This window comes from Sinocyclocheilus anshuiensis, unplaced genomic scaffold (genome assembly GCF_001515605.1).
Source record: "Sinocyclocheilus anshuiensis isolate Anshui unplaced genomic scaffold, SAMN03320099.WGS_v1.1 scaffold20, whole genome shotgun sequence".
Taxonomy (NCBI): domain Eukaryota; kingdom Metazoa; phylum Chordata; class Actinopteri; order Cypriniformes; family Cyprinidae; genus Sinocyclocheilus; species Sinocyclocheilus anshuiensis.
The window spans coordinates 1196978-1218603 of NW_015558646.1; the positions used below are offsets into that span (position 1 = coordinate 1196978).

The 21626-nt window shown below is 35.2% G+C and overlaps 2 protein-coding genes across 3 annotated transcripts; both read right to left on the reverse strand.

Moving 5' to 3' along the window:
- Window positions 1–37: 37 nt before the first annotated feature.
- LOC107680952 (cytochrome b-245 heavy chain-like) lies at window positions 38–5612 on the reverse strand. The gene is made up of 13 exons (XM_016477047.1): window positions 5353–5612; window positions 4686–4781; window positions 4399–4509; window positions 4229–4313; window positions 3506–3657; window positions 2776–2957; window positions 2554–2680; window positions 2371–2463; window positions 2044–2285; window positions 1307–1469; window positions 974–1120; window positions 750–874; window positions 38–662 (listed from the first exon to the last, which is right to left on the reverse strand). Exons 1-13 carry the CDS (start codon window positions 5395–5397, stop codon window positions 536–538), a joined length of 1695 nt encoding a protein of 564 aa, XP_016332533.1. The 5' UTR covers window positions 5398–5612; the 3' UTR covers window positions 38–535.
- Window positions 5613–10596: 4984 nt separating this feature from the next.
- LOC107680991 (membrane transport protein XK-like) lies at window positions 10597–20896 on the reverse strand. 2 transcript variants are annotated; one of them, XM_016477103.1, is made up of 4 exons: window positions 20696–20896; window positions 20111–20625; window positions 13833–14098; window positions 10597–12147 (listed from the first exon to the last, which is right to left on the reverse strand). In XM_016477103.1, exons 2-4 carry the CDS (start codon window positions 20461–20463, stop codon window positions 11345–11347), a joined length of 1422 nt encoding a protein of 473 aa, XP_016332589.1. In that variant the 5' UTR covers window positions 20464–20625; window positions 20696–20896; the 3' UTR covers window positions 10597–11344. The 2 variants fall into 2 exon arrangements, with proteins under 2 accessions (XP_016332589.1, XP_016332590.1); XM_016477104.1 differs by having other exon boundaries at window positions 20111–20896.
- Window positions 20897–21626: the final 730 nt, after the last annotated feature.

Consider the following 21626-nt stretch of genomic DNA (forward strand, 5'->3'; position numbering starts at 1 on the left):
AAATACAGTTTAGAAACGACATGATGTATAATTTACAGTATTAACAATTTATATCTAAAGTTGGTTTGATTGTTTAAAGGTTACAAAACCAGTGACTAACCATATGTGACATGTTAGATCAGATAATGTGTTTTAAAGATCTTTTCCTTTTTCACCTTTTACAAGGAGGTGAAACTTCTTGCCATGCTAATTTTAGAGCTGTGCACTTATTTACATAAGGAGGCACTTATAAAAACACAATACATTCTGGTGTATGTCTGATTTCCTTGATTCTTGGTGATTAATTTCTAACCAGGAACTTGGAAAGCCAAAAAAAATACAATGAGCGGACTTTTGACGCAGACACGGACTTAGTCCCTTTTATCAATTTGTTCACTTTCCAGGAAGAAGGGTGTCATTTTTCTCATTGTCACAAGTAATGCAGAATCATTTAGATGGAACGATTTGAGAAATGGCAAATCATGATACTGCTGAAGTGCACAATCCCTAGTGCACAGATCTTTCAAGAGAATTGGGATTCCTGTGAAAAATTTCCTCAGAAGTTCTCTTTGTTGAAGTAAAACTTGGTTTTCCGTGGATCCACGTCAGAGTATTTCACACATTTCTTCTCCAAGTCCTTCGCTAAGGCTTGTGGGCCACACAAGAAAGTTCCAACCACAGACCTGTGCATATTTAAAGTTTAGTGTTGGGCTAATTTTGAGTGTCAAATGTGGGAATCGATAACATCATGAAAAGTTTTTGAAACTTACGACGGGTTCTCTTGCCTAACTTGTTCAAATTCTTTATCCCAGTTCGGTCGGCCATAATGAGTCTTTTGTTTTAGACCGGTGATGATATCTGTATCTTTATCGAAATGCACCATTGCATGGTTTACCTGTAAATGCAATATTAGATGTTCTGTGATTAATGCATTACTCATATTTCAGATTAGGTCAACCTGCTTTTCAGATCACAGTGGGCTTATTGCACGTACATGACTCTGGTCCCATCCGGTGAGGTAGAGTTTATATGTGAGGAAGTCCCTCATTCCTCGTTCCTCCGTTTCTTTCTCAAGGACCTGTAGGAGATCTGCAAACCACTCAAAGGCGTATGTCTCTCTACACAGCCAGTAGAAGTAAATCTAAACACAAAAGTCAGAAATTAATAGGAAACTGAGTTCCAAGGAATCCTGGACTTTGTTATCTAGGACATGAAGGGCAACATTTGTAATATCACAGTAAAGTGGCCGTTTTTGTTTTTTACAACAAAAGTGATTGTGCTTGACCGTTGCACCTAACTTCCTTATTTTTGTCCAACATGATCTTACCCTATTTGTCCGTAGTTTGGGGTCTGAGTCTTTAAACTTGTACCAGATGGACTTCAGGATAGAGGCAAATGGGGTCACTCCAATTCCAGCACCCACCAACATGCTGACCTCATAATCAAATACATCCTCACTCGCAGTTCCAAAAGGGCCATCCACAGCCATCCTGAAGCAAAAGATAAATATTTTCATGATATATTACCGCTCCTGTGTGTAATTTTCCATATTTTGAAATATATTTTCCATAAATTGAAATTAAGAACTGCAGCTTGAAGAACACATAAATATTTAATGGCCTACACTTCAAAAAATAAAGGTTCTTTATTGGCATCTGTGGTTCCACTATGAACCTTTAAATTCCACAAAACCTTTCCATAGGACAGAAGACTCTTTATAGTGGAAAAGGTGATTTAATTAGACTAAAATGTTCCTTATACTAAGAAAAAAAATGCAGCAATGCCATAAAAGAAACATTTTGGGTTCCCAAAGAACTTTTAAGTGAACAGTTAGTTTTTAAAAGAATATTTTTTCTTGGTGTGAAGAACATTTTAATAATAAAGAGCCTTTTGTGAATGGAAAGATTCCATGGATGTTAAAGGTTCTTTATGGAACCATAAATGCCAATGAAGAACCTGCATTTCACTGAAAGGTTCTTTGGAAACCCCAATAGTTCTTCTGTGAAAACCTCCTTTTGGAACCTTTGTTTTTAGAGAACAAGTAAAATGGCAAAAAGTACATACTTAGGCCCTTGACCACCCTCTGGTAGGTTTTCGACCATCTTGATGAGCTTTTCAGTCCAGTCTCCGACTGAGCGGATGTGTACACTAAAGAAGTCCTCTTCCGGGGCTGATGTCATGGTAAATGGATGCCACTCAAGCTGAGAGATGGCTGGACAATTGAGGAACACATACTGACCGACTTCCATCTTGAATCCAGGCTTCACCAGCTGTAGTTCCAACACCTTGGATGGGCGGATTACAATCTAAAATGCAAGAATGGAAACAGTTTGTCATTACAGAACAACTGTACTGGGGTTCAGATGAACAATATAGTCCATGAAGACTCACCTTCCTATAACTGACAGGCTGCATGTAGCGAATGAAACGAAGCAGCCGCTCACATAGATAAATTATCATTGGTCCAATTACCCACATCCATGTCTGCAACAGAGGATTCAGCCAATTGAAATCAGTAAGCACTCAAATAAATCTATCATAGACTTGTGTAATGGTAAATGTGACAACTTTTACCTGAGGAAACCCTCCTGCAAACTGTGGAATTGGACATTCAGGAATTTTTCCCCAGTTCTCTGGCTGATCTTCGCAGAAGGAATTATTGTGAGGTGGATCGGTCACTTGCTGACTTCGCACAATGCGTCTGGACAGAAACCAAAAAGCATGTTTTCATTACTCTTAATAATCTACTACAAATCAGTTTATTAAAATTGGGCTCACCCAGTTAATAGATCTTACCCTGCACCATGGAAAACTAAGCCAGCAAAGAAAATTATGAAAAGGTGATGCGTGTACCAAAAGACCTCAAAATAGCTTCTGCGAATGACTTCCATTGATGAAGTGATCATGAGGATGAGGGCAAGAGTAATGACGACTCCTGTGAGACCCGCAATAGTGGTGAATACGAAAAGTGTTGGAGTCTGGAGTACAAGGAAACAAGATTATAGCAGGCATATCATACCACATAAGCAATACAGTATGGAGCTCAACTGTAAACTACCATTCAAGTTTGTGGTAAGATTTTTTATGCTAGCCAAGGCAGCATTTGTTTAATCAAATATTCTGTGAAATATTTCAATAAATGCTTTCTGTTTTAATATATTAGAAAAAGTAATTTATTCCTGTGATGCAAAGCTGAATTTACTCCAGTCTTCAGTGTCACACGATCCTTCAGAAATCATTCTAATATGCTGATTTATTAGTTGAAAATGGTTTTAACTGCTTAATATTTTTGTAGAAACACAATACTGTTTACAGGATTCTTTGAAGAATAGAAGGTTCAAAAGAACAGCATTTATCTGAAATACAAATCTTTTGTAACATTAATGTTCTTTTGATCAATTTAATAAAACTTTGCCGAATGAAAGTATTAATTTAATGTAACAACACTCACTGATACCAAACTTTGTAATGGTAGTGTTATAGGAAAATGTGAAAACAAAAAAACATTAAAAGTTCAGTGACTCACTGTAGAATTGGAGCGAATGGGATTTAGGTAAGTGGTATTTAATTCACGGGAGTCATCAAGCATGGACAGATTTTCAGGGAGAGGCCCATATCGACCTTGGAAACTGTTTGTGTACCACTCCACATTAAGCAAATGAGCGACAGTGTGAACCGCTGCATTAAAAAAAGGGTTCATATGGTCAAAATCAGTTATCACATCGACAAAAAATATGTAAGAACACTTACAATTTACAACAATTCTAATTATTGTTTACTTGCAGATATATTCTAACTCTGAGGTCAATCCAGGAATGTTTAGCAAATCATTAGTCAGACAATTTAAGTTCTGTATGATTTATATATTCATGCAGATGCCCTTGAGTACCTTCATGTTGAAGACTCTTGCTCTAACCCATTATTTTTTAGCTTTTTCTATTAGAATTATGCTTTCTGGTTCTTACAAAATCAAAACTTGGTCAATGTTTATCCAGATTTGCCCAAGAAGAATAACAGTAACTGCAATGCTAGGGTTATCAGAGATAACATACTTCGCCTACACAGCGAATGAGTAAGTTTGCTTAAGTGTCCTATTGCATCACGGCATGCAAGTGTGAATGTCCACAATAGCTATCCTATCGCACATATGAGCCCTTTCCTGTAAAACATACTGTATCATCAGGTGTAAGCCTAACCTACTTTGATATGCTCAACAACTTCCTGTTAATTTTTCAAAAAACATGTTTACCTGTCATAAGGGCAATCATGTAAGCAACCAACTTGTGGAAAGTCAGATTTTTGTCCAGCTGTTTCCTCATTGTTCGGCCACAGCACTGAAACATGGACAGGAGAGCAAATATATACAAAGGTTCACATATACTCTCTCAGACACAAAGGTGCAAGTGTGCAGCAACTCACTATAAAAGAGCCGCGGAGCAGAGACAGCAGGTTTCGACACACTGGCAACAGTATCAGCATGCAGTTGAAGTTAAGTACAGCAGCTGGAGCTCTGGCCCAAGGTAATGCAGACTGAAAGAAATAGTATTACATTCACTTTGACTACATTTACTCTGCTTATCTCTCTTTTTACTACATGAAAACTAACTTTGGATGTCATAAAATAAAACATCTCCTTTCCTTAGTGTCCTCTTTTGTCTTAGACAATGCTTTGCAAAATGCTTAATGTTTTTTATTCCATAACTTACCCCTAAAAGTTCACGAGTGTACTCAAATTGTGGTCCCTGATCATAGAATAAGTAGTAGTAGACAAACAGAAAGATGTTGATGCCCATCCACACCACCTACAAATACATCAATATAAGAATAATGGACAAATATGACTTATTTTAACTCAAGTTTTATAGCGAACTGTATTAGCTCAGTCATTCTTGAGAAGTGGGACAAAACGGTGCAAAATTGAAAAAATAAAACCTTGTACTCAGACAAATGAGGTGTTGACAAAAAGTGGGGACGCAACTTTAAAATCGTATTAAACATGCATGTGTCATTAAAAAAACAACCTTGCTTTGATAGGAGATATTATTAAGTGTTGCTTTTGATAAAAAAAGCTCTTTTTATTTATTTTATTGCATATGAATGATTGAACTCTTCTCTGTGGACACACTGTTTTAGATGTAGTGAGAGGACATTAAGAAACATAGATTTGGTATAATAATGAGAAAATTAAATTGAAGGTGATAATTGTGTTAAATACATTCTATTATTAATCCCTCATGACATTTAAAATTGAAAATATTTTTATTTTTAAACCTAATAGCAGTTACCCTTGCTGGACCTGTTTTGTCCCATGTCTCAAGAATGACTGAGCTCATTTGAATTAACGTAAATAGTCAGCAAAATAATATCTCTTACCAAGATGAATGCGCTGAGCCCGTGATTGATAATCCAGTTGCTCATCTTCTCTCTCTAGCGCTGCATAAATGAATGAACACTCCTCGCAGATGAGCGCTATATTTCTCACCTGTCCTGGTTCGTGACCCGCCCTCTACTGGCATCACTGACCAGGAAATGGGCTGGAAATATGATTTTGTTGATGTTGCATGTGAAGAAATTCCCGAGAGGAAGCTACCTTAAGGTAAAAAAGCGCGTCTTGGTATGTTTGCCTGGAAACTATTACATGAACGACATGGGCTTGGCCGTTTCGACAGTTATATAAATCGTCAACCAGTTATCCCAGTTTAAGTCAAATTGAGCCACTGAGCCATTAAGCTGTTTGACATTTAAATTTAATGACAATTAAGCACACGCAAAAAATAAATAAATAAATAAAATAATTGTTTTTTATTTTAGAACGTATATAAAGCAAAAGCACCATTATTTATTTATATTAATAATAATACGATTTTTATGTATCACATGTATGTATAAATAATATAGGAAATGAACAAAAAATTAAATTTTGTTTGTTTGTTTTTTTAGTTTGAGCACATTTTCCTTCCAAATTACTTGTACATACTTTTCATTATGCTCAGTGATTATTTTTATTAGGCTACTATAGCCCATGTATTATGATAAAAACCTCTTAATACAATGTTTTTTTAATATTTAAAGCAGCAAGAAAGGCCCTTATGTATAGATATTTGACCAATTTAATAATGTATTACAATGTGTATTGTACAAAAAAAAAAAAAAAAAAATGTACTATGTACAGTTGTACAGGAAAACCGAAAATATAACTAAATGAAGAATGTATAGACATTTAAAAAAGAAAAACTAAAAAATGACAAAAACACAACAAAACAAGAAAATATGATAAAATAGCACTGTACTCTTTAAGTCTTGTTCCAATGACTTTCATCGTACTGTTAGTGCATTACTGTTAACTGATTATAACTTTATTTATATAATGAAATTTTACAGTGTGTCTGTAAGTTTTTGCACTTGGTTTTTTAGCTGTTAAAAATTGATATTCTGAGCCATAAAATACAGTGAAGAGCTGTCAGGTAGGAAATATGTAGAATGTATCCAAAGTAGAGAGATTTAATGCAAAGTATGGCCCTTATATAAGATTCTTTGGTTGTATTATCCTCCAGTGTGGGTGATTGATTTCCATCTTAATCAAAGCGGGCAAACAAGGACTCGGATGCACAGCACGTGGACCCAGGAGAGGGACACATGGAGGAAGGAAGAACAGAATAAAATGAGTTGAGGAAGAAGAGTGAAATGAAAGTACTGATGTGGTCCAATGTCACCTGTCATTCACCTGTGCGGTTATGAGCTCCTGACAAGAAATACATACACAAACCCTGAAGCTCAAACACGTGGCAGATGATTCCAGCTGTCACAGCAGTGAACATGCGTGAGGAAAACGGTTTGGTCATGCCTTTTAAAGACCAGACATGTCTCTCTCTATAAGTGGTTTGAAGGGGCTATAGTCCTGAACGTTTAACAGGCATAAAGGTAATAAAGGGTACATTTGAAATGAGTATTTATGAACAATTATTGAAAAATACAGTGCCGAAGTATGCAAAATTATTTTGCAATATTAATCTGTTACAGCCCTAAATGATAACCCTCCTTAACATTGTGAGCTAGCAGTGAATCCATTGGCACTGACATAGTTTCAGGTTTTAGTTCAGTGTATTAGAGCCAGTGCTATTTTACAATCTACCTTTGTTTCATTAATATTTTGAATTAAAAAAAATGTACTATGTACAGTTGTACAGTTTTAACCTCCTGAGACCCGGAAAAAGATTAGGTCATTCATGTCATTACATTGTTTAGAGCATTAAAAAAAATGTGAAAAATTATATTTCATTCAGATGTTATGCTATGTCCCACATGGGACTCAATAAAAAAAAATAAAAAAATGTAAAAGACATGAATGAACATGCATAGCCCTCTAAGGGGATATCGTCATTTATTAATGGCGCCAAGAAAATTGCATGTAAAATGTAATATTAATGTTCAACCAATAAAATGTTATATTAGTGATGTCAAATGACATCCCCTTCAACCAGTAAAATTAAAATTTATTAGCCATGTGCTTCACATGTTTGGCAACAAAGTAGTAAAGAAGGCATTAGCACATGTTAGGTCACATGCTCTCAAGGCTCCATATTGAGCTCATTTTAGACTAGAAAATACAAATATATTCAAGTTATAAAAAATATAATTGTGCATCAAAATGTGTTTTCTAACGTTTTTTTCAATTTTAATGCACTTTTATAAAAAACAGTAACTCATAGAGACCAAAAAATCTGAGCGTCATGCACAACTGACAAAGTCCTATTATGGGATGCATATTTGGTGTAGCTGGTACTATTGACCAGCATTGGCAGGCAGTATAATAGCCTTTATGCATGTGTTTTAGGTTCATTTTTGGAAGATGGAGAGACAAATCTGTACTTATTTCAGAAGGTATTGATGATAGTGATAGGAGTGCATCAGAAAAACAGGTTGTAGTAATAAAAGAAGTTGTTGAGGACCAAGGAGGATAGAGGCAATGAGGGTGAGGGCAGTGATGAAGAATAGGTTGTTGTGGAAGTCAGGCATTTGGGTACATTATTGTATGCCAGTTTAAAAGATGTGATCCATAACCAGAGGTCAGGAAAGATGCCAATGTCTATTGGCATTACTATACTGACAGGCAGCGATGCTATAATGATGACTGCACAAGTTAGCATCTACTTACGTGTGGGTTGTGTGGGGTACACTGAAAAAGAAGAGTCTTGTTGACTTTCACTTGTGTTAAGATAATTCCAAGATGAAACACAATGTTAAAGTTGTTTTAATGCTTTTGAATCACTAAGACATGGTTTTCAGGCAGTGAAATTGCTTCCGAATTTGTGTCAAGTTTTAGACATTTTCATGCGTGAGTTCCAAATCAAATATAGCAGCACAAGAAGAAAAAAAAAAGAATGTTCATAAATATTTTTTATGTTTTTTTGAAACAGTAAGACCTTTTCACTTCTTCTCAGACAGTGAACAAGCATTTGATTGTGTGTGAAGTTTCAGACAATTTGCCAAAAATAATTTACCCTAATGGGAAAAAGTCAGTTATAAATGACGGAACCCTAAAAAGAAGGTCAAAGGTCAGATGTAGAAAACAACTTTTGGAAAATGATTTGACTATATGTAAAATATAAAGTCAATTATTTTTTAAGCTGTGAATTCACAATTAGTCCCATAGAGGGATAGCCAAAAACAATTCATTTTTTAATCACCAATACATTTTTATGTTTCAGGATTTTTTTTATACCAAACTTTGAATAAAGATGATTCTCAACTATGTTATAACAGAATGATTTGATATACCATTTTTCTTTATGCTAAATGTGTGTAAAATGGCCATAAAAGGGTTTTCCCATTATATACAATGTATCTGTAAACTGTATCTAATTTGCATATTTATGTATTTTTGTCAACATAACACATCTTCAACAAAATAAAATCTATCAATTTATGAAATTTTTGGTGATTTTTGGTGTTTTTTTTTATTTATTTACCTCTAAAATACCATATTTTTTATGTAAAATCTGCTTATTTTTATGTTATATTTAATATTTATTTTACTTCAGTAAAAAATAATAATAATAATAATTCCAGTAAGTTCAGACAGCCAAAACCTAAACATTTGGTGACTTTGGTGACATCTGGTGGCTCATGGTGGTATAAAAATATCAAAAATATCAATAGCCACTAGCTGGCAGTACTGTAGTTTTCAATGGCTTTTTATGTGGGTGTGTGTGTGTGTGAGAGAGAGAGAGAGAGAGAGAGAGCGAGAGAGACACACATTGAGAATGTTGTATAGGCTCACCCCTTCATTTATGTGTGTTTGATCTGCATTGTGTTGGATTTATTGGACAAAAAAAAAATGCTTTGAATTTTAGAATTTCCCATTCATTTCCTATGGGAGAAATTTAGGAGGTTTTTTTTTCAACCACTTGAAAAAATCCCAAAGAAGGATTTTTATGTAAAAATCTGATTATTTTTTATGTTATATTTAATATTTCATTTACTTCAGTAAAAAATATCATTGCAGTAAGTTCAGACAGCCAAAACCTACAAATTTGGTGACTTTGGTGCCATCTGGTGACATATGATGGTATACATATATCAACCATTTCAATGCCACTATTTGGCTCTCTAGTACTCACTCTATGGCTTTTTTGTAGGTGTGGGTGTGAGTATTTGACACATTGAGAATGTTGTATAGGCTCAAACCTTCATTTCTGTGTATGTTTGATCTGCATTGTGTTGAATTTATAGGTTTTTATTGGACAAATAAAAAAAATGCTTTGAATTTTGATAGTTCCCATTCATTTCCTATGGGTGCATTTTTGGGCACAAAGGTCAATTTAAGGAGTCTTTTTTCTTCTTCTAACACGCAACTTTGTTGAATCGAGTCCTCTTTTTTTGTGTGTGTTCAGGTGGCAAACTTACGAAAAGTAGCCAAGTCTTGTACCGCTCATTTTTTTAAAAACAAAAAATAATTTTGCCCAAATTTGACGCAGCCAGATCATTTCCATAATGACCAGCGCAATCTACCAAGAGCAGCGCAAAATACTGCTTGCTTTAAGAGATGCTTTTTTTGGACGTTAAATAATGGCGCAAAAACCAGTAATTTGACAAACGCAAACGTTAGTAAATCGCGTTGCATAATTCATTTTAATACTCTCCTCCCATAAATTTTGCGTCTAAAAAGGTTCACTCCTACAAACGCATATTCAAATAAGGTCAGGCGCAAAAATAACTCTGTCCACGCCTTTTCAGCGCTAATTCTTCACTGCGCGTCTTTAGTAAATCCTGATAGTACTATTTTAACGCCATAAAACGGTTTGCGCTGGCGCAAACTGTTAGTAAATCTGGCCCTTAGTATATCTGAAAAGCCCTGTACATGCTCTGTACAGGACATCTAGACTTAAAACTGTATGTATAGTCTCAGAGATGTTCACTAAAATATAATGTCCTCATATGAGGACACAGGGTCTCAGAAGGTTAATATCTTCCTTTTGATTTTAAATATGATGAAATGAATAGGTTTCATTTGGTTCACCTTAAAGTCTTTATATTAAGAGCTTAACACTTTTGTAAAGGCATGCTTTAGTTCAGAATCATGATTATCAGGCACAATTCAGATATTTAATGCGTCTTTATTCACATATCATTATCATTATTCAACTCAGTAGTAAAGAGGTACATAATTCAGGCAAAAATCACACACGCAAACATATTTCCATACAGAATAAACAAACAGATGTCTCTTTTTGCAGTGAAACATTTATAACATTAGTCTATTCAGGCACAAAATTACAATCACACAATATTCAACTTCCAAAATTAAAGAAGGTTCTCCAAATCTAAAGGTTTAAAAATGCACAGGGCTGTTGAAGCAAACTTAAGAAAAGTTCAGAAGGCTCTTTCGCTTGTTGAGTCACGGTTCCCTGGAAAATGTTAGTGCAACAGGTGCCAATACTTTACCAGTTTCATTCCTCCAAAATTGGCACGATTCCCACACACCTGGCCACGCAGCTCTCTACTGAAAGCTGCCTTTGTCAGTCATCACAGCATAACTCAACCGAGGGCATTCTTTGGTCTTCAGTGGCCAACAAAAAGAAATAAGTCAGTGCTCTACAATTAATAAATGATGAGCTACCCTCTCCACACCAACATAATAAGGTTATCATGCTCTACGCCTTCTTTTTGAAGAACAGCTCCAAATGGCATAAAAAACAAATTTCCTGAAGCTTTTAGGACCATATAAAATCAATTGTTCCTTCACTAATTACAGTAGCTATAGCATAGTTCATCATCTCAATGTATTACTCCTGAGTCAGGATATGTGCAAATATGTCTAGCATGGCCCCAAACAGCGCTACATTAACATAACAGCAGATGCGTTTCATGCTGCCTCCATGATATCATCCACGATATCGGTTTCTCGATCTGTCAGGTGGTTCGTGAGATCAGGAGGTGCATGTTCTTGAGGATCACGTGCATGGTTTTCTGGTGGCTGTGATTGCTTTTTCTTCCAGCAGCAAGAGCAACGTAGACAGTCCTCGACATTGTAGTGAAAAAGTCTGCGGCACGGATGGCAGAACTGATGGAAGATCAGCATGAAGATTACAGCCAGGCCGTAGCACACGATAAGTTGCACCACCAGCAGTGGGGTGCATATGTATTCATAGAAGTCTGACTTGAAGTAGTACCACAATATCATGAGGGTCACATTCTCCATGAAGCGCAGGGTGTAGTAGATGGCCAAGCTTCTCCAGCGAGGCTGTTTCTCCACCAGGTCATGGTCAGCCAGGTCCAGCTGCACGGCAGACCAGCAGAAAATATTGATGCAGGCGTAGAGAAATGTGACCATGCAGAGCACCACGGTGGTGCCAAGTTTACTAAAGTTCTTCTCTATGTTCTCAGGCAGTGATGCCTTCCTGGCCCAGAACTCAACCCATGGCTGGAAGAAGAAGATGAACAGGTTGGTCAGGCCCACCAGGACCACCCAGACCGTGAGTGTTGTGCTGAAGAGCACCAAGGTGGCGATCCGTGTGGCGATCTCTAACCCTCGCCAGAGGATCATGCACAGGTAGGCAGCAGGTTTCATTCGCACTTTGTAGTCATCATACTTGATCTGTATGGCCAGAACACTGCAAACTAAAGCTCCGTATACGATCGATATCATGGAAATGATCATCAGGGCAACTGTAAACACAAATGAAACATAAACTAACAATGAAAAATATGGTCACATTTCATTTTTAGGTGTCCTTCTTATAAGAGTGAATATACATTTATGTACTGAGTAATATGAATAAACATTTAGGATTAGTGGCATTATATAATTACTAAAAATTTCTAAAGTAAGTACATGTAATGTGTAACAGGCTTGCTGCGATAGTCGGTGTTAACAATGTTATACCGGTCGGTGTTAAGCAGCAACACCGGTTACGTCACTTGCCCACACATATATTATGTAAACAAAAACCTTTATTTTTGATGCTATTAATCGCGATTAATCTTTTGACAGTACATATATACAGGCTAAGGGAGTTTGACGTTGTATTTTGTAATTGACGCTGAATTGACACTAATTCGAAAGTGAAAGTAAAATGCGCACGGCGCATTCACAAGCTATTTAAAAGAGAAGGAAAGTGACAAAAAGAGGAAAAAACTAACAAAATTCATATTTTTACTTTTTTATCATTTAAAGAAGAAACCAATCCGATGTATAGTTGACATTTGAGGCTTAATACTATAGAAAAGCACTAAAAGTTTTTCAGTTAGAGTGTTTTCAGCTTGTTTATTTTCATATAAAAATACGGCATGCAGTTGCATCAAACAATGGTATAAACATCATTCAATGTAAATTGTGATAATCGTAATTAATAATCGCAATTACAATTTCAAGGGAATAATCGACAATTATGATTTTTTTCATAATCGTGCAGCCCTATTAGATCGTTAATTTCAGCATTTACCAATATATTATTAAAATCAAATGTTGTATCTGGAAATATTATACTGTATAATAGGGATGCACGATTATGACAAAAATCATAATTGTCGATTATTCCTTTGAAATTGTAATTTGCTATTTTGTTAATTTGCTGTAAAATTTCTGTGTTTGTTAATTTGCGATTAAATGAATGATGTTTACACCTTTGTTTGAAGCAACTGCATGCCATATTTATATATGAAAATAAACAATCTGAAAACACTAACTGAAAAATTTTTATTGCTTTTCTAAAGTATTTAGCCTCAAATGTCAACTATACATCGGATTGGTTTCTCTTTAGATAAAAGTAAAACTATGCATGGTATTATAATGTTATACTAAAACTAAAATTAAAATAACGGAAAGACCCTTAAGATAACATGTAGAAAGAAAAAAAAGCATCTTAAGCATGCAGAATAACATAAGTGGACTTTGAACGATTAATTGCTGCTTTGAACGATTATGTAATTGTGGCATCCGTAATTGTAATTGCGATTAGAAATTCGATTAATTGTGCAGCCCTACTGTATAATGGACCTCAGCTAACAATGTAAACAAGAACAATAAACATTATAACAAATGTAATGCTCATTGTTTGTTAAAAGCAATAGTTCACCCAAAAATGTAAATTAGTTTACTCACTCTCAGGCCATCCAAGGTGTAAATGATTTGAAATCTGATGTGAAATGATGTGAAATCTGTTCTGATGAACAAAAAAACTCATTTACACCTTGAACGGCCTGAGGGTAAGTACATTTTCATGTAATTTTCATTTTAAGGTAAACTAGTCCTTTCATGTTAGTTAACACGTTAACTACCATTATTTAATAGTATTTTATTGTAAAGTGTTACCAATATTACATTTGGTATCTGGTAAAGAATTCAGACTTACGCCGTGTGGGAAGGACATATTTTTCCTGGATGGTGGCATAGAGCTGTAGAGTGAGCTGTGGAGTGGAGCCTAGGAAGGCCTGGATGACAGCTGTGCGTTTGAAGGCATTGCGGTGGACGGCTAGTTTGCGCTCTGAATGTCCGATCTCACATTCGAAGGCTGGGCCTAAGCCTCTGCCATGCTTTAGCTTGATCTTTCTTGAAATGGTAACATATGGTTCCTCCTTTTTTCCCGCCTGACAGTAAACAACAAGAGCTTCAATGCACCTGAAAGGAAAAAGGAATCAGGCAGATACTAAGAAACGGATTTTACTGTGGATGGAATGGATTTTGAGAAATATGGCAACTGATTTATTAAAAAAACAAAACCAAAAGAAAGTAATAAAACGTTTAATTCTAACATGATTGACCAATTTGTGTAAACAAAACCGACGTTCACTACTCATACACTTAGTTTCCACAAGGATAGCAGCAAAATCTTAGAGATCAAACCATTTCAAACCAGTTTATCAGCTTGCAGTTTTCTGAAATATGATAAGTGTGTAGTCAGTGCTTATTCTGGGTGAAAAATTGAATGAAAATTAATAAAGCATTGCCTTTAAATTACAATCAAATTGACTTTACCACATGAGTGAACATGCTTAACATTATTACAATCACGGAAAACAAGTCAACAACTGCTGTGAACTCTGTATAACAAATATGATTGAATAAAATTATGTATTCACTACTGTTCAAAATGGTGCAGTAAGATTTAAAAAAAAGAAATTAATACTTTTATTCAGCAAGGATGCATTCAATTGATCAAATGTCACAGTAAAGACATTTATAATATATAAAAAAAATAATTCTACTTCAAATAAATGCAGCTCTTTTGCCCTTTTTATTCATGAAACAATTTTGAAAAAATGCATAATGTTTTGAAAAAAAAAAGACATTAAGCAGCACAATTATGATGAACACAATATAACAAACATTTGTTTAACAATTTTCTTTATGGTTCTGTAATTCTATGGTGCTAATTATTGTTGTATTATTTATTTTAACATAGCATTAATATTTCGGTAAATATTTAGGTCAGGTAAAGTTTAGAACTTCTATCATTATTTATGAAACATTGGTTTAGTTAGTACAGTTAGTAGTAGGGATGTAACGATTCACTCAACTCACGATTCGATTCGCGATTTTGATTTCACAATTCGATACACAATTTATTTATTTTTTAACAAAATGAGATTTAAGACAAATTATAAATTAAATGTGTCCTTTTATTATTGCTTGGACAAAATGCTGCGCGTTTCTTTGTGAAATTGAAATATAACACTATAATAATATACTAATATAGCACTTGTATATTACTGCTCTTTTATTGGTTTTGATTGCTTCTCTTGTCCTCATTGTAAGTCGCTTTGGATAAAAGCGTCTGCTAAATAAAATTTAAAATTTAATGTAAATGTAAATAACAAAACTAAATTGAAATTTTAAAACAAGCCCCAAATCAAATAAATAAGTAACACAAATAAAAGAAATATCTTCATATAAACAAACTAAGGCTTTGTCTGTGCTCTTTCCATTTAAAATTAGAGGCAACCACTGCATTTTAATCATGATCCAAACAAAGATGCTGCATACATGTAACATGAGCAGTTTTTAATCTAAATTGCATTGTATAATTTCGAAATTTGAAGTAAAAACAGAATGGTTTGACTTCAGTTTTGTGAAACTATAGTAGTAGTAGTTTTTGTACTAATTTTGCATGTTTTTTTTCTTGTGCTTTCTGGAACATTCCAGAACATTGTGGGACTGGTCATAAAAGACAAAAATCATACAACTTACACTTCTGAAGTGTTAGATGACTCACTTTTGGTAACCGTTTATGTTGAACTGTTGTTAGCTCTGTATTATGCATGCACCATGTGATTTTATGCACACGTAATGACACAGATTAGCTTTTATTAGTTTTCATGAGCACATGATACACAAAATCTTCAAAAAGAAACATTAAAACTAAAAGCAAAACAAAACTTTTTTTCACGGTGTAACAATAAGATAATGATAAGAAAATGAAGACCAGAGTAATGGCTGGTGATAAATCAGCTTTGCCATCACAGGAATTAATTATATTTTTAAATATATTAAAATAGAAAACAGCTCCAAAAGTAGAAAAATATTTATTCATGTTCTCACGACAGGTGACGTTTCGAGCCTACAAGCTCTTCATCAGACAATGAACACATCCATGTGTTCAACATCTTTTGGGTTCCACAGAAGGAAAAATGTTGTACAGGTTTGAAGGTTGTACAGAGGGTAAATAAAAGATCCCAGAGTTTTGATTTGTGGGTGAACTATGTATTTCAACGCAATTCACACTAATTGTGTGATTATAATGTGTGAGTTTATTACGTTTCTGTGAATGTGGTTGGCAGTAGGCACTCCTACTCAACTGCTGCATGTAAAACATCAGGTGACAGATCACGTGACACCTCAAATCAAACCCTAGCCTTAACTCTAAATGAAAATAAATGACTTCCGCACTTTTTATCACAGCAAATGTCACCTCTTTTGCTGTGAAACGAGAAGGATGCTTTGAGCAAGAATTTCAACACTTAGCTGCACAGCATGCGGATAATACATAATAAAGCCAAACTGTTTAATAAGGCTTGTTTCTATGGCATAACATGATGCACAACATTATGGCATCTGCAAAGTGTGGGTCACTTGTAATCTAATAAAGTGAGAGCTGTCTGCCATATTAGAACGTTTGGCCTGTGCTGCACAAAGAATCCAGAGCCTGTTATAAGGTTGTTATTCGGAGCTTGGTAATATGATTACTAAAGACAGTCTTTGGTTTCTGCACAGCAACTACAGGCCCTGTTATTATATAAGGAGATGATGAAGGTGGCTATTTTGATCTTGATATTTAATACTTGCCAATGGCTGATGCTTCTAGCCAAAGCATACAGTGGGATTACTTTATCAGGATTCAACTTTTGTGTTTGCAGCCCAAATTTGGTAAACCACAAAACCCTAACAAATGTGACAAAACCATGTAGAACTGTATGCCAAATGCCAACAGGAAAAAAAAAACATTCCCAGAAATCCAGTCACTTCAAAAAAATAATTCTTCAATAGCTCTTCTCTCAAGAAATACAATGAAATGATTGCTGTATAAACAGGAAGATCTGAGTTTAGTAAGATAAGACATTTCCTCTTCAAGAAAATGATTCTATGACACATATTTATAGAGGTGACCCTGACCCTCATCCTTTCTTACAATCTACTGACTGCTTACGGACCTCGGCACAGCATACCAAAGAAGGACTTAGTCCACAAATTGGACCTGCACACTGCATTCCTATTTTTCCTCTTTTATTTATTTATTTATTATTTTTTGTTCAGACTTGACAGTAAGAAGAGATACAGATGTGCCATGTTGTCTGTAGTGTACACAGTTAATCATAGGTCAGTATTTTATAGAAATAAACTTAAAAACTTTGAATTTGTCTTTAAATTTCAGGTTGATATGAAGCTATGGCAGATCTGAAGACTAAATCCCAAACCACATGCTATATCTTTGGTAAGAAATTATAAGCAAATGCATTTTTTAATATTAACAGCTTAGCACTTTGGCATACGATGATTGTAAATATAAGTTTTAATTACAAAAAAGCAAGAACTGAACACTGCTGAGAATATAAATCTGTTGTTTACATTAGTTGTAAGATTGACATTGATTTCTGCTGTACAATCAACAGCTTTGAAGATATTTGAATACTGTATGACCACGACCTAGATAGTATCTGTCCTTCTGTGACCTGCCACATATTCCTATATAACAGTATTAACAGAGTACAATAACTGACGGTAAACTGAGAAATTATGGTCGTCATATTATACTCCCTAGACTCCACCTTAAAGCAGCACTATGTAACTTTTTCTGTGTTCAAAATTTGCTAAATGTATATAATGAGCGAGTACATCATGAATTCATCTTCTAAACCGCGTTTTTTTTTTGTCTTATTCCGAATCACTACGGTACACTTATAATAAGTACTTACATTTGGACTATTGTAGCCTGGTCGGGTCGTCACCGCTGCGGAGTAACACATACCTGCGTGAATCGCCATAGACATAAACTTAGAGAAGTAGCTCCGGTTGGAATGTTCTTCCGCGGGATGTGTGCAGTTCTGTTTATTAACCGCTAGAGCGCCAAAAGTTACATAGTGCTGCTTTAATAACCTGGAAAACATGTCAATGTTTGCTCAACAAGACTGAACATTTTGAAATTTGAAACATGGATGCCAGAAGCAAGGGGAGTACTGTATCGAAAATATTTTTTGGGAGACACCCAACATTTTCAGTAGTGGTTTGAATTCTGAACATTCTTAAGAACACTGACTCATGTAATTTCATAATATACTGTAAGAGTATGTCTAAATAAAGTTCCAGCAGTTGTAGTTTTGTTATGTGTTGTGACTTGACCTATTACTAAGCTTGTCTGGCATTTCGGAAGAGGAAGATCCACAGTACTTAAAAACCAGGGACGCGGGAAGTAGGGGTGCTGAGGGGGCTGCAGCACCCCGTTTTCACATGGTTGCAAATGCAATGCCAAGTTTGTTCATTTAAATGAACCCCCCTTTCACCCAACACGGACACACACAGCACCCCCAACCGAAAACATCTTCCCGCGCCCCTGTTAAAAACTGAACACTCAGAACTGCCATTTACCAGTCAAAAGTGTGAATACATCAACTCATTCTTGATCATTACTTAAGTTTTGTGATTTTTCCACATTTTAGGATAATAGTAAAGTTAGCAAATGATGAAATAATACAAATTAGTGGAGATTTAGTACAAACCAAACCAAACCAAAACAACAACAACATACTTAAACTGAATACTGGTGTTGGTTTTAAACAATACTGAAGGAGGTCTAGTTATACTAGGTCCTTTTGGCTGCTTTTCTTTCACAGTTTGATCCACCTATGTTATTAGTTTGCCCTTTTTTTGAATGGTACTAAATAAATACACAGCCATTCAGTGTTTTTTTTGTGTATTTTAAAATTTAATTTATTAATTGTAATTTATGGAAAAGCTGAGTTTTTAACAGCCCCTCAAAATTTATTTTAATATGCTGATGTGGTGCTCAAGCAACATTTATTATTATTATCAGTGTTGAAAACAGTTGTGCTGCTTAATATTTTTCTAGAAACTGTGATACATTTTATTCAGGATTCTTGATGAATAGAAAATTGAAAATATAAATGTTTTGACTGTCACTTTTGATCAGATTAATGCATCCCTGCAGAATAAATGTATTTCTTTGAAAAAAATATTACTGACCCCAAACGTTTGAACGCTAGTGTATATAGATACTATATACATATGAGGTCCAAACTACTGTTTCTGTACATACGACATCAAAAAATTACTTATGGGAAGGCCAAATAATAATTTTATATGTTTATATATTACTGTTTACATTTTAACAATTTCATTCATTATTTGTGACCCTGGACCACAAAACCAGTCATAAGCAGTGCGGGTATATTTGTAGCAATAGCCAAAAATACATTGTATGGGTCAAAATTATAAATTTTTATTTTATGCCAAAAATCATTAGGATATTAAGTAAAGATCATGTCCCATGAAGATATTTTGTAAATTTCCTGCCGTGAATATATCAAAACTTAATTTTTGATTAGTCATATGCATGGCTAAGAACTTAATTTGGACAATTTTAAAGGTGATTTTCTCAATATTTAGATTTTTTGCACCCTCAGATTCCAGATTTTCAAATAGTTGTATCTCAGCCAACTATTGTCCTATCCCAACAAACCATACATCAATGGAAAGCTTATTTATCCAGCTCAATTTAAAAAAAATTACCCTTATGACTGGTTTTGTAGTCCAGGGTCACATTTATATTTCATAACCATTTAAAGTTTAGCTATAGCTGAAAGCTTTTATACTGTTGTTTAATGTCAGTTTTTATTGTAACAGCTTACCTCATATAGCCTAATGTGACAGCATGAACCCAGAACACACTGCCACAAAAGGTAGATCTTTTTTACCCAAACTTTTATTCTTGGGTAATAATGGTGGAAATGCTCAATAGCTTTTTTGTATCCCAGACTGAAACTGACTTTTAAAAATAAACCTACCATGATAAACATTAACACCACGTGTGGATAAACATGCTGAAGTATGTTGGCCCTTATGTGTTTGTCAATATTGTGGTCATGTGATCATCAAGTGTCATCTCACTGACGCTCATACCTTATAATAGGCCCCATCTGAAGCAGATGCATGAAGAGCACAAGGGGCCGGTCTCTCCCCAAGTCCCGGTGCACGAACGTCAGCGTGAGCTGGGTCAGAACCGACGGAACCAGCATGAATGTAATAGTCAGCCCCATCCACACTACGTCGTCAGTCTTATGGTACATGCTACTGAGCACCGAGGCGCATATGAACTCCGCGCAGTACAGGACGGTGGTCCACAGCACGCTGAAGGGTGGATGAACTGTACCGTGGTTGATCACCATCACGACGCCGTTCTCAGTCGGGTTCGCGGCGGACTGCTGCGCCACCACCTCCGTGATGTCATGCTCGGTCGGCTTGTTGTTTTCCATCTTCTATCGTTACTTCTCGTGCGCTTTATATGGTTCGATCCGCGCAGCGTTCATGCCACTGTTTGTGAGAAGTCATCGTCGGTGATTCGGATCTCAAATCAACCGTCTGCGTGGTGCATTTATATGAACTCGGCTCATATGCACACTGTCACATATGCAGTTCTGTGAAGGAAAGTCACATGAATATATAGTATGAAGTGATCCTCTGTGTTTTAAAGTATGCTACACGTACCCATCTAGACATTACGATGCCGCCAACGTCGATCAATTAAACTTTCTCCATTTCGCAGAGAGACTTTCAACGGTATTGTCTCAGATCTGAATGCCAGGTGTGTCCTGACATGCAGTGTCTCTGGCTGCTCTGCTGGAATAACTCCCCCGGGTCCTAGTGCACAGCGGGTGTGGTTAACCAAAGTTGATTCAAGATTTGTGAACTACCTTTAGTTGGTCTGTTTTATATTCTGTAGGCCTATCTTCTTTTCACTGCAATTGAATGAGAGGGCAAACTGATGGCAGCAAATTGAATTTAAACGAGAAGATGGCAGGGTCCTTGAGGCCTTAATATAAGCATTTTTTGATTGTCTATTTATTTGCATGAAATGCAAGGTCAGGAGACAGCAGAGAGGCTTTGAAAGAGATTTATGGACAAAGAGCTTATAACAAAAGAAGAAAGCAGTACAAATATAGCCAGCTGTTACTCAGTACTTAATAAATAAATACATAAATATGTATAAGTGCTGGAAGTGAAATTAATTTGCTTAGCAAAATTTATTTTAATAATTTTTTTTTTTTTTTTTTAATTAAGTGCACAATTTTCCTTCTTGAAACGATTTAAGCACATTATTACCTATATGAGGGCATTTTTTATCTTTAGAACTGCATATTTTCATTCTAACCTCATAAAACACACTTGGAAAAATATGTAATTAATAATATACAGTATGTTGCTTGTCTTGTATATCTTAATTAATTTTTTTATGATCACCAGAGCTAAGATGATGATCAGTTCAACAACATCTGATGCTTTTCAAAAATGTAAGTATATGTTTTTTTTATATAACCTATTGTACTGTTATACAAGTAATCTACACTCTTTTTCTGTAATGTTCTTTAATAATCTTAATCATGCTAATACAAGATCAACTGTTCCTGAAACACAAGAT

Coding starts and splice junctions, on each gene's coding strand:
- LOC107680952 (XM_016477047.1), bottom strand. CDS start 5,397: ATGAGCAACTGGATTATCAATCACGGGCTCAGCGCATTCATCTTG. Junction 4,782..5,352: donor GGCTCAGCGCATTCATCTTG/GTAAGAGATATT, acceptor ATGTATTTGTAG/GTGGTGTGGATGGGCATCAA. Junction 663..749: donor GTTAGGCAAGAGAACCCGTC/GTAAGTTTCAAA, acceptor AAATATGCACAG/GTCTGTGGTTGGAACTTTCT.
- LOC107680991 (XM_016477103.1), bottom strand. CDS start 20,463: ATGGAAAACAACAAGCCGACCGAGCATGACATCACGGAGGTGGTGGCG. Junction 14,099..20,110: donor CAGATGGGGCCTATTATAAG/GTATGAGCGTCA, acceptor TTTTCCTTTCAG/GTGCATTGAAGCTCTTGTTG. Junction 12,148..13,832: donor ATATGTCCTTCCCACACGGC/GTAAGTCTGAAT, acceptor TTGTGTTTACAG/TTGCCCTGATGATCATTTCC.